This window comes from Conger conger, chromosome 4 (assembly GCF_963514075.1).
Source record: "Conger conger chromosome 4, fConCon1.1, whole genome shotgun sequence".
NCBI classification, from domain to species: domain Eukaryota; kingdom Metazoa; phylum Chordata; class Actinopteri; order Anguilliformes; family Congridae; genus Conger; species Conger conger.
In genome coordinates, this window is record NC_083763.1 from 9,324,209 (window position 1) to 9,337,086 (window position 12,878).

The following is a 12,878-nucleotide window of genomic DNA, read 5'->3' on the forward strand; positions in this document are numbered from 1 at the left end:
GCGCTTAGCGTGCTGTGTGTGTGGTGACAGCACAGAGAGGCAGGCTGGGATCCAGCAGGCCAGGCCGCAGAGCCTCTGATCCGCACACCGTTCCACGTGCTAACAAACCGCACACCGCTCCACGTCCTAACACCGCTCCACGTGCTAACAAACCGCACACCGTTCCACGTCCTAACACCGTTCCACGTGCTAACAAACCGCACACCGCTCCACGTGCTAACACTACTCCACGTGCTAACAAACCGCACACCGCTCCACGTGCTAACAAACCGCACACCGCTCCACGTGCTAACACCGTTCCACGTGCTAACAAACCGCACATCGCTCCACGTGCTAACACTGCTCCACATGCTAACAAACCGTACACTGCTCCACATGCTAACACCTTTCCACGTGCTAACACCGTTCCACGTGCTAACAGACCGCACACCGCTCCACGTGCTAACAAACCGCTCACTGCTCCACGTGCTAACAAACAGTGCGAAATCTGCGTGGTACAAGCGGAACTAAACCCATGAACTAAAGCGGTATAAATCTGCTAACGTGCTACAAACTGTTCCAAACGCAAGTGCTACAGACTGTGCTAAGCCAACGTGTTGACATGCTACAGACTGTGCTAGGCCCATGTGCTTCAAACCGCGGTAAGTCCATGTGCTCCAAACCGTGTAAAGACCACATGCTCCAAACCGTGTAAAGACCACATGCTCCAAACCATGCTAAGACCACGTGCTCCAACCCGTGCTAAGACCACTTGCTCCAAACCGTGCTAAGGCCACGTGCTCCAAACCGTGCTAAGACCACGTGCTCCAAACCGTGCTAAGACCACGTGCTCCAAACCGTGCTAAGACCACGTGCTCCAAACCGTGCAAAGACCACGTGCTCCAAACCGTGCTAAGACCACGTGCTCCAAACCGTGCTAAGACCACGTGCTCCAAACCGTGCTAAGACCACGTGCTCCAAACCGTGCTAAGACCACTTGCTCCAAACCGTGCTAAGACCACTTGCTCCATACCGTGCTAAGACCACGTGCTCCAAACCGTGCAAAGACCACGTGCTCCAAACCGTGCTAAGACCACGTGCTCCAAACCGTGCTAAGACCACGTGCTCCAAACCGTGCTAAGACCACGTGCTCCAAACCGTGCTAAGACCACTTGCTCCAAACCGTGCTAAGACCACTTGCTCCAAACCGTGCTAAGACCACGTGCTCCAAACCGTGCTAAGACCACTTGCTCCAAACCGTGCTAAGACCACGTGCTCCAAACCGTGCGAAGACCACATGCTCCAAACCGTGCTAAGACCACGTGCTCCAAACCGTGCTAAGACCACTTGCTCCAAATCGTGCTAAGACCACGTGCTCCAAACCGTGCTAAGACCACGTGCTCCAAACCGTGCTAAGACCACGTGCTCCAAACCGTGCTAAGACCACGTGCTCCAAACCGTGCTAAGACCACTTGCTCCAAACCGTGCTAAGACCACTTGCTCCAAACCGTGCTAAGACCACTTGCTCCAAACCGTGCTAAGACCACGTGCTCCAAACCGTGCTAAGACCACGTGCTCCAAACCGTGCGAAGACCACGTGCTCCAAACCTTGCTAAGACCACGTGCTCCAAACCGTGCTAAGACCATGTGCAACCATGCTACAAAGCGTGCAAATAAAAACTGTGAAAAATCTGTGTGGTACAAGCAGCGCTAAACCCATGTTAGCGAACACGGTACAAACCCGTGCTAAACCCACATGCTAATGTGCCACAAACCCGATGAGCTTCCAGTAAGGCGCAGGGCTCGCCTTCACCTCAGGCCTGAAGTAACGCAGCCTCTTCCTGTAATCTGGGCGCGACTGACAAAGAGCGACATCCGCTGATGGGATAGAGCCAATCGCAGCGAATCTCTACGCTGTTGTGAGGCCTGCTTCTCCGGTTCTCCTGTATTCCTGTGAAATGGGACACGGGACAGGCGTCCTGGGTGGCTCTGAGCGGATCCGGGGGGGGGGGAGCAGTTATGAAGCTGTAATTGTTATTAAATCCCGTCAACAAACGGCCCGCCTGCCTGCATTTCCTTTGTGGAGGAGCTTATCACCAGCGCGCTACCTGAGGATGGAGAGGTGTGGGCTAGCCCAAAGTCCGGGGCGTGAGAGGATAGTGCCTTCCCTCAAATTCAGGGGACAAACTGATTAGTCCTACATTTAGTGTGAGAGTGGCAATGCGTAAACAAAGGCCAGCTGACTTGCTTTATAAATACGGAGGAGAACAAATATATCTAGGAAGACCGCTTAACTGTGCGTGTCTTTTTCGCATTACGCATAGACACGGCAACAGATATGGGATTGCGATGTAGCTCGCCATGACATCACAGAACATTAATCATTTAACTAAGCCGGCCAACAAGGTGATTGCCCACTGCAATAAACCAGGTCAGGTCAAGTTGGCAGCAGGAATGACATCACCATTAGCAGTTTACCGCCGGGTTAAGATGACTGGATCTAGAACCCATGCGCGGCTCAGACAGCAATGGGGGGTTTAAGCGCAGAAATAAACCCAAGATCCCCAGTGTTAGGGTCCCAGGGGTCAGCTGCCCAACGGGCGGCGGCAGGTTAGCCGTTTACAGCCAATCAAAGGCCGGCCTCTGCGGTGATTGGCGTCGACTGCTCTGCGGGGTTCGTATGTGCGGTTTCGCTGTGGAAAGAACAGTCACCATCCTGTGGGTGCGAACGCTGAAGACGGCACGGCCTCGGGGCAGGTGTGGGTCGCCAAGAACCGACAACAGCATTATACAACGGGGAATTCCAAACAGAATGAAAACAGGGGAAAGTAGCAATAATAACAATAATTGTATTATTAGTATTGTTGTTGTTGTTGTTGTTGTTATTATTATAATCATAATTATCATGTAATGTATTATCATTATTAGAATTTCATTTTGATTTTTTAAATATAATTTAATATATATATATATATATATATATATATATATATATATATATATACACACATATATATAATTTCATTTATATGCCCAAATGCTCTTTCTGAGATCCACAGGTCTACACAAACATCAGAAACTACACCAATGCATCACACAACTGACAATAAACAACAGTGCCAGTAATGGATATAAAAGTACCATAAAAATGAGCCATTCCCGGACTGCTTTTCGCTTTCTTAATTCACACTCCTGTCATGCAATACTTCCTTTAACAAACACTGACCTGCTTACAGCTACAGAGAGGGGAACTAGCCACCGGTTTTCAAAAGTGGGCTGAATTTACCACACTCAAAGATACACAGTATAACAGGGGAGCAGGACATACAGAATACATTTTCTACTACATTTTGTGCTGCCGTTTTGTATTTTGTAAACCGAGTAATCCGAATCAGTTGTTTGAAAAATACAGTATCAGAAAAGTGTTTCATCCCATGACATTGCTTTGTGATGAGTGCATACGTGTTCGGGACTCGCACTTCAAATTCTCTGCTGAACGCCGAGAGACAAAGACGAGTGTCTGGGAGCGCTGCCACGGTCGCTGGCCCCGCACGAATGCGCCGGCCGTCTTTCAGCTGCTAGTTCTGCCCCTTACTGGAAGTCTCCCGCGATCACTGCAGTTCATCAACAGTTACTGAGAACCACACTTCCCCGAGCGGGGGGGGGGGGGATGAACAGATATAAAGTTTTAAGTATTCATCCCCTGTGTGAAATCCTGCTTCCTCAGCGTTAGCTGCGACAGAAGCCTTCTCCGGGGCATCTGCTCCTCCGGGGGCAGAAGCACTTCGACATGTCGTGCGCTTGTTAAAACGGCAGTCAAAACGCTGGAAGGCTCACCGATGGCCAAAGCCACTTCTCCGGTGCTGGCGTGGCTGTTAACCACAGGAAGACGGCCAGGAGGATATGGTACAATTGTTCAGGACTTTGTGAACAGAAACACAATCAAAAACACAGCCTGCAACTGGCCGGTTCGGTAAAAACTGAGCACTAGACCAAACAAGCTTGACAGAAAAATGCAAGATATACTGTCCACATTACCCAAAACCACGTAGACACAGACATCTGCTGACCACAGTGTTTTTAAGAAGCGTAGTCACCAGACAAGAGTGGGAAAAAACGGCACGCGAACCGTCGAGCCGGGTTTTCCCCCAGGAGCGAGGCGGCCCGAAACGGACGCCGTCTCCCTTCGGAAGGCGAAGGAGGAAGCAGCCCTACCGTACCTTGGGCAGAGGCCGACCCAGTTGCGAGTAAAGCTTCGTCCAGAACTGCATCTGAGACATGGGTCCGGGAGCGACGAGCGGTTCACCTCCAAGAGAAACACGGAGCGCGGGGCACTTCATGGAGCGGCTGCTCAGAGCAGGCACATTTTCGGGCACTGAGATCCTCCCGGCTCCCTCCCCGACAACAGGTAGCACAGGCTCAGAGTCCGGACCCAGCCCCGGGCCACACACTTCCTTCTGAAAAGAGGAGTGGCGGCCATTTGCATAAAGGTTTAGTCATATTGATTGTGGTTTAGTTCCCCAATGCAAAAGGTGCAGAGACGAGGGGAGGGGATAGAGAGGGGAGGAGGGGAGGAGCTTTCAGGAAATGATGCTTTTGTTGGTAAGTGACTGAAGTTACTGGCAGTCAAGCCCATTTTACTGTACATGGTGTAACTCAACCGCAGTCATAGTGTAAACAGTGCGACGCGCTGGCTCTCTCTCTCTCTCTATCTCTCTCTCTCTCTCTCTCTCTCTCTCTCTCTTCTCTCTCTTTCTCGTCTCTCGATCTCTCTCTCTCTCTCTCTTTCTCTTTCTCTCTCTCTTTCTCTCTCTCTCCCTCTTCTCCCTCTCCCTTTCTCTCTTCTCTCTTTCTCTCTCACACTCTCTCTCTCTCTCTCTCTCTCTCTCTCTCGTTCTCTCTTTCTCTCTCTTTCTCCTCCCTCTTTCTCCTCTCTCTCTTTCTCTCTCTCTCTTTCTCCCTCTCTCTCTTTCTCCCTCTCTCTCTCTTCTCCCTCTCTCTCTCTCTCCTCTCCTCTCGTCTCTCTCTTCTCTCCCTCCCTCTTTCTCTCTCTCTCTCTCTCTCTCTCTCTCTCTCTCTCTCTCTCTCTCTCTCTCCTCTCTCTCTCTCTCTCTCATCTCTCTCTCTCTCTCCTCTCTCTCCTCTCTCTCTCTCTCTCTCTCTCCTCTCTCTCTCTCTCTCTCTCTCTCTCCTCCCTCTCCTCTCTCTCCTCTCTCTCTCTCCTTCTCTCCTCTCTCTCTCTCTCTCTCTCTCTCTCTCTCTCTCTCCTCTCTCTCCTCTCTCCCTCTCTCCCTCTCTCCCTCTCCTCTCTCTCCCTCTCTCCCTCTCTCCCTCCCTCCCTCCCTCCCTCCCTCCCTCAGGCACCCTCGCTCCACGTTCCAAGCGTCCGTGTTGTTTTTGCCGGCCGTACGGAGATCATTATTTAATGATTATTATATTTAGTGGCACGGTTCTGGCTGGCTTGCTTCAAGAGCGGGATTTGTCTTCTGCGACATCTCTCCCCTCTGTGTTTTTGAAGTGCTGCTCGTGTGGTCTTGTTTGCTTTACTCTGTGAACATCTATCCAAAGCAACATGCTGTAAAAAGTACTTTTTAAAAAGTTAAACTCACTGAAAAGGTGGTGGTTTTGAAGATTGTCCTTTTTTTTTTGCACGATGAATATGTCATACTCAAAAACCCCCTGCCTGTTACCATGATCAGCAAATATATAATTTTACCATCACAGCGCTGGACCGTGCTACCATTTTAGGAGCATTTGCTTCTAAATATTGATGTGTGTTAACTCGGAAAAATACTTTAGCAGCACATTTACTACTTTAGATGCATTAGTGCCCTCCTATATGTGCTTTTGGAAAAAAATGTTAGTGTAGATCCCTGTATTATGAGCATGTTTCCTGCACTGATAATGACATGACAACTGTAGGAAGGTTTTATGCTTGGTCTTCTCCAGTTTCTCACCAATACCCATCTCAATTTAACCAATTCACAGCACAGCACAACATTCAAGTCCAAATCTATCAGTGTAGCTGGACCAACACAAACCCATACAGAAATGTAATGCATGCAATTGTTCTTATGGGGCATATATTAGATTTCCATACAGGAAAGCTCGCCAAGTTTTGGCCCTGCCCAGAAATTAAACGCGACAGGGTTTTGGTTAGTAAATAATATCGGCCAAAAAAAAAAAAGCGGCGTTACATCGTGCCCGTGAATCTTCGACCCGCACACAGGCGTTGGGCTGACGGGAAAGGGTGGAAACAGACGCCGGAGGGGCAGCGCGACGCCCCCGCCCCCCGCCCCGCGTGGCTGGTCTGGGAGACAGAGCGGCGCTGACGCGGGAGTCACGGCCGGGAAGCGGGGACCCCGCCGGCTCCCTCGCGCCACGCCGCGCGCCGATGAGTCACCGCCGCTAATCTGCCTGCTCCTGACCGTCCTGGGGGACAGCGCACCCTCTGGGGTCAGGGGTAGCTGTGTGTGAGGCCTTCAACTGGGACAGCACATCCTCTGGGGTCAGGGGTAGCTGTGTGTGAGGCCTGTAACTGGGACAGCACACCCTCTGGTGTCAGGTGTAGCTGTGTGTGAGGCCTTTAACTGGGACAGCGCACCCTCTGGTGTCAGGGGTAGCTGTGTGTGAGGCCTTTAACTGGGACAGCGCACCCTCTGGTGTCAGGGGTAGCTGTGTGAGGCGTTTAACTGGGACAGGCATACCCTCTGGGGTCAGGGGTAGCTGTGTGTGAGGCCTGTAACTGGGACAGCACACCCTCTGGTGTCAGGGGTAGCTGTGTGTGAGGCCTTTAACTGGGACAGCACACCCTCTGGTGTCAGGGGTAGCTGTGTGTGAGGCCTTTAACTGGACAGCACATCCTCTGGGGTCAGGGTAGCTGTGTGTGGAGGTTAACTGGGACAGCACATCCTCTGGGGTCAGGGGTAGCTGTGTGTGGAGGTTAACTGGGACAGCACATCCTCTGGGGTCAGGGGTAGCTGTGTGTGGAGGTTAACTGGGACAGCACACCCTCCCCTGGGTCAGGTGTATCTGTGTGTGAGGGAGTTAACTGGGGTAAAGCTACACTTAGTCTAATCAACTGCAAGTCACTTTGGATAAAATAATAACAAATTATTATTTTATATTTATTCGGCCACCGAAAATCAGGGCGATCATGAATGTGTGCACGTGTGTGTGTACTTGAGTATTTCAGTCTTATATATAGACATGGTTTCTATTCTTTCTACTACTTCTTTGGCTAAAATAAAATCAGGTGAGACGGTCTGACTCATTTCAAGATTTGCCAGCAGGGTGATTTCACGTGACAAGCACATGTCAAGCAAACAGGAACTTAAAACAAACTAATACTTCCTACTTAAAAAAAAATTAAAAAATATATAAGATCTTACATCTTATTATAAGACTAAAACACTTAAGACGGAAGTCATTTGGAGTTTTCGTTGGATTTTAGATCTTACTGTTGCATTCATAGAAATACTAAGTGTGTTACTTCTAAAGGTAAAATATGAATTTAATTCTTAACATGTGTGGGGACTAGCGTACCAGTGTGCATGTGTGAGTCTATGTGCAAGCACACGCATGCACAGAGCTTCACACCAGTCATGCCTTGCGGTCGCACTGCGGTGCGCTCGAGGTGGTGCGTGCCTTATCACCTCTTCCAGTAAGTGTTGTTCTTCCTTTCTCTTCATACGATTCTGACGCGCGCCGTGTTCAAAAGGTGAAAGCAGAAGGGCCGTCAGATGCGCGTTCTTCAGAGAGGAGAGACGATTCTATCACGTACCAAAGCCAAAGATAACAGATAAGTCCTTGACTGTAACAGCGTGCGCGTTTAAAAAACCGAGTCGTTCGGTAAAATCTGACGTCAGCCGTGACGGAGAGCGCAGGGAGCGGAGGGTGACCATACCGCGCTTTCGGCACCAGAGTCGGGGACATTTCCCTTAAAATTCAGTCAATTCAGAAAATGAATCTAAATGTAATAAATCAATTTGGAGTGTATAGAGTGTGATGTTGCAGTGCATTCGCCGGTGCATTGGGCACGTTTCCCTTTAAATTCAGTTAAATTAACTAAAATTTTTAATTCGGTTAAATGAACTGAAATGTAATTAATCAATTGAAAAAAAAATCCCCACTCCACAGTGCGGTCATGAATTTTCAGTTCCTCAACTGAACTGCAATTAATTTCCTGACTTGACCGAACTGAACCGGAATAGACGGAAGCCCCGCGCCATCTGGAAGGCCACGCCTTGCATTCTCATTGGCCAACGGCACGCGTCCCTTCACACACGGGGGGGGGACGCGGGGTCACTCTCCCAGCCTGGCCGCAGAAAGCAACGGCGGCGTTTACAGCGGCCAGAGACGAGGAAAGGTCAAGACCCGCAACGCCCGCCGTAAATCCCTTTCAGAACGACAGACCGCGTGAACACTGCGTGAACCCTTCCGCCTCCCGGGTTCTCCCCCGGGTTCCCCCGCGCGACAAAGCAGCCCGGGCCGGCCCAGACTCACCCCGCCTCTCATTTCCATACGATGTGTGTGACAAAAAAACGGCCCTTATGTCCATCCCAGAGCCACACAACAGCAGCATTTCTAATCAGCCAAACGGGAGGACGGCTCTGGCAAGCTAATGGAAAAAAGAAAAAAAGAAAAAAAAAAAACTTTTTACATTTGTTTTGTTCTGAAAGCACAGATATCGGAAAAACATTAGTCATTTTAGAACAGTAGTATTTTAAATCAGGCAAATGGTAGGGTGGTTATGGGATGCTAATTAAAAAACTTTTCACACTCATTGACACAACTTTCACATGTGATTTTTTTTTTTTTTCCCCCACTCTGAAAGCACAGATATGAGAACAACATTATTATTGTGTTTTAGAACAGCAGCATTTTTAATCAGGGCAAACGAGAGGCAGGCTCTGGGAAGCTAATGAAACATTCACAACTTTCTGGACACAACTGGTTCCCCCACATTACACTTATTTATTGTTTTTTTCTCCAAGAAGACATTATAATTACTGAACACGCTGCATGCAGGGTTCAAGCATACACACACACAAACAGGCTAACAAACAAAACAACAGCTGGGACAAAGGGACACATAAATTGCGGGGCTTTTACGTGAGATCTCTCTCCTCTGAAAGCGTGGACATTGCAACACTATCATTAGTTTAAAACATGTCATTATTGAACATAAGTATTGCTTGTCACATGCTAACTGGCACATGTCAGTTAAAGTCAACAACTGAAGGCATCGTATCGCGAACAAAACAATTTTTCCACTCCTGCAGTGAAAAATGCTGATCAAAGCCCTTATTTACGCTCTTCACACCAGCTTCCTGTAAACAGCATGCGTTGCCTCCCCACACAAAGCGAGGATATCCTGATTGGGCTCAATGTTCAAAACAACAAAGCAGCACCTCGCTCGATTGTCCCGTATACACACCTCGCGCTTTTACTACCAAGAGCACCGCCTCCCTCCTGCAACGGCAGGCCGGAACGCGGCCAGAGCGAAGCAGTGCGGCTCAGGCCGGAGAGCATCCGGGAGTTCACCTTAAGAGATACCATGGAGCTCGTGAGAGAAGGTTAACGCTCCACGGTTTACCATGTAACATGAGCTCTGTGAAAGTGAACCTCCACATTCACCTTAAAACCATATGGTTTTTAAGGTGAATGTGGAGAGTTCACCTTTCACAGAGCTCCATGGTTTACATGGTAAACGTGGAGAGTTCACCTTTCTCAGAGCTCCATGGTTTTTAAGGTGAACGTAGAGAGTTCACCTTTCACAGAGCTCCATGGTTTTTAAGGTGAACATAGAGAGTTCACCTTTCACAGAGCTCCATGGTTTTTAAGGTGAACATGGAGTTCACCTTTCACAGAGCTCCATGGTTTACATGGTAAACGTGGAGAGTTCACCTTTCACAGAGCTCCATGGTTTTTAAGGTGAACATAGAGAGTTCACCTTTCACAGAGCTCCATGGTTTTTAAGGTGAACATGGAGTTCACCTTTCACAGAGCTCCATGGTTTACATGGTAAACGTGGAGAGTTCACCTTTCACAGAGCTCCATGGTTTTTAAGGTGAACATGGAGTTCACCTTTCACAGAGCTCCATGGTTTACATGGTAAACGTGGAGAGTTCACCTTTCACAGAGCTCCATGGTTTTTAAGGTGAACATAGAGAGTTCACCTTTCACAGAGCTCCATGGTTTTTAAGGTGAACATGGAGTTCACCTTTCACAGAGCTCCATGGTTTACATGGTAAACGTGGAGAGTTCACCTTTCACAGAGCTCCATGGTTTTTAAGGTGAACATGGAGTTCACCTTTCACAGAGCTCCATGGTTTACATGGTAAACGTGGAGAGTTCACCTTTCTCAGAGCTCCATGGTTTTTAAGGTGAACGTAGAGAGTTCACCTTTCACAGAGCTCCATGGTTTTTAAGGTGAACATAGAGAGTTCACCTTTCACAGAGCTCCATGGTTTTTAAGGTGAACATGGAGAGTTCACCTTTCACAGAGCTCCATGGTTTTAATGGTGAACGTGGAGAGTTCACCTTTCACAGAGCTCCATGGTTTACATGGGGAACGTGGCCGGTTTGGCACGGACTCTGCGGAGTGAAAGCACAAGGCTGTGCAGTTTCTGCCGGGGGTATGAATCATGGCGGAAAGAACGCGAGCGATCTCTTGAAAACAGGGCGACAGGGATAGGCAGCTGTGAGGTCACACACTTCCTTCTGGCATGTCAGAGCGTAAATTATGAGAAAGGGCGTGACGCGGAGTTCAATGTCCGTGTGGAAGAGTCACAGGGGGGGGCTCCTCTCTGATGGTGAGGGGGGGGGGGATTGAGGGATAGTGGTTCACACAGCGATACCCAGGCACTGGGTTGTGTTGACTCTGTTAGCCATGACCTCGTGACTGCATTCCTCCAGCCTGCTCTCAGCAGCTGAGGGTCTGAGACAGAGAGAGAGAGACAGAGGGAGAGAGGGAGAGAGGGAGGGAGGGGGAGAGGGGGAGAGAGGGAGAGAGGGAGAGAGAGGGAGAGGGGACGGCGTATGGCACAGAGGCGAGGGGACCATCGAGTGTGGAGTGTGGCCAACGAGGATGGGCTCCCCCCCTCCGTATTCCCCCTGAAACGTATTTATTACATTACAGAGTTTTTCTTGCTACTGCTCGATTGTTATCTCTGCCCAACCAGGAGTTTTTGAATTATATTTTTTTATCTCACGCGCTTGCTTCTCGGGAGTTTTTGCCCGATATTCCTTCCGTTACTCTTTACAACAGTTCCCTGTGACGAGCGCTCCGGGAATTAAATGCGCCAACGCGGCCACGTGGCCGGCCGTGTGACCGCCGCACGTGTGTTTTTCTCAGCTGAACTGCGAGGAAACTCCACAGTGTGCTCACAGCCGCGCACAAATCAGGGAACTTCACTGTGACTGCAGCAGCTTGCGAAACGCAGCCAGGCGCGACCGGACCTCCCTGACCTCGCTCTCCCCCCCACACCGCCGCTGTCCGTGTCTGACGTTCAGGTTCACCGATCGAGGCCGGTCGTCAATGGAAGACATTTCAACTCTGCCTGTACGGGTGTCGGGGGGGGGGGGTATGGTCCCTGAGAATAAGGGAGGGGGTTGTTCTCTGAGAATGGAGGGGGGGGATTGATTGGTTGGGTCCCTGAGAATGGAGGGGGGGATGGATTGGTTGGTCCCTGAGAATGAAGGGGGGGATAGATTGGTTGGTCCCTGAGAATGAAGGGGGGGGATGGTTGGTTGGTCCCTGAGAATAAGGGAGGGGGTTGTTCTCTGAGAATGGAGGGGGGGATGGATTGGTTGGTCCCTGAGAATGAAGGGGGGGATAGATTGGTTGGTCCCTGAGAATGGAGGGGGGGATGGATTGGTTGGTCCCTGAGAATGAAGGGGGGGTGGATTGGTTGGTCCCTGAGAATAAGGGAGGGGGTTGTTCTCTGAGAATGGAGGGGGGGATTGATTGGTTGGTCCCTGAGAATGAAGGAGGGGATGGATAGGTTGGTCCCTGAGAATGGAGGGGGGGATGGATTGGTTGGTCCCTGAGAATGAAGGGGGGGATGGATTGGTTGGTCCCTGAGAATGAAGGGGGGGATGGATTGGTTGGTCCCTGAGAATGAAGGGGGGGATGGTTGGTTGGTCCCTGAGAAAGGAGGGGGTGGGCAAGAGAGACTCTTACAGGCCTGTGTGAGTCAGATTCTGTCACGCACACGCGGCCCACCCAGGCGATATCTCCCCAGCTGCAGAGAACCGCTGACTCAGCGCCCGCCTGTGCCACAGAGCAGGGACATGTTTATTCACAGCTGCCAGTCAAGGGGCTCTCTCTGCTACAGCACCGGGCGACATGCCTTCCACCAGCTCCCAACACAAGCCAGTGCGCTCCCAGCACAACCCAGCACGCTCCCAGCACAACCCAGTGAGATCCCAACACAACCCAGTGCGCTCCCAGCACAACCCAGCACGCTCCCAGCACAACCCAGTGCGCTCCCAGCACAACCCAGCACGCTCCCAGCACAACCCAGTGAGATCCCAACACAACCCAGTGCGCTCCCAGCACAACCCAGCACACTCCCAGTAGACCCCAGCGTGCTGCCAGGGTACCCCAGCACACTCCCATTACAATCCAGTGAGCTCCCAGTACTGACCCCCAACCCAAGCACAACACTGCCAGGATTGCCTGCACGCTGCAACCAAACAAGAACTGCACTGAAAATGGCTAAACGATGCTAACAAAACAAAACTACGCATTGTAATTAAATAATGCTAACACAACAAAACTACACAAGGCACAAAACCACAAATTCCCATCACCCCATCTGAAAGAAGAAGTAAAAAAATAAAATAAAAAATAAAAATCCTATTTCCTGTGAAATTTTGTGAAAATTATTTTG

The 12,878-nt window shown here is 50.1% G+C and overlaps 1 protein-coding gene across 4 annotated transcripts in view; it reads right to left on the bottom strand.

The window, feature by feature from the left end:
- sbno2b (strawberry notch homolog 2b) overlaps window positions 1-12,878 on the bottom strand; it is an 84,202-nt gene that overhangs the window by 38,665 nt on the left and 32,659 nt on the right. The window contains exon 1 of one of the 4 annotated variants that reach the window (XM_061237345.1): window positions 4,200-4,520. The exons of the other annotated variants lie outside the window; for them this stretch is intronic. Within the exon in view, the coding sequence (XP_061093329.1) occupies window positions 4,200-4,319 (120 nt within the window). The 5' untranslated portion in view covers window positions 4,320-4,520. Of the gene's footprint in view, window positions 1-4,199; window positions 4,521-12,878 lie in introns of those variants that run through there. 4 annotated transcript variants of the gene reach the window in all.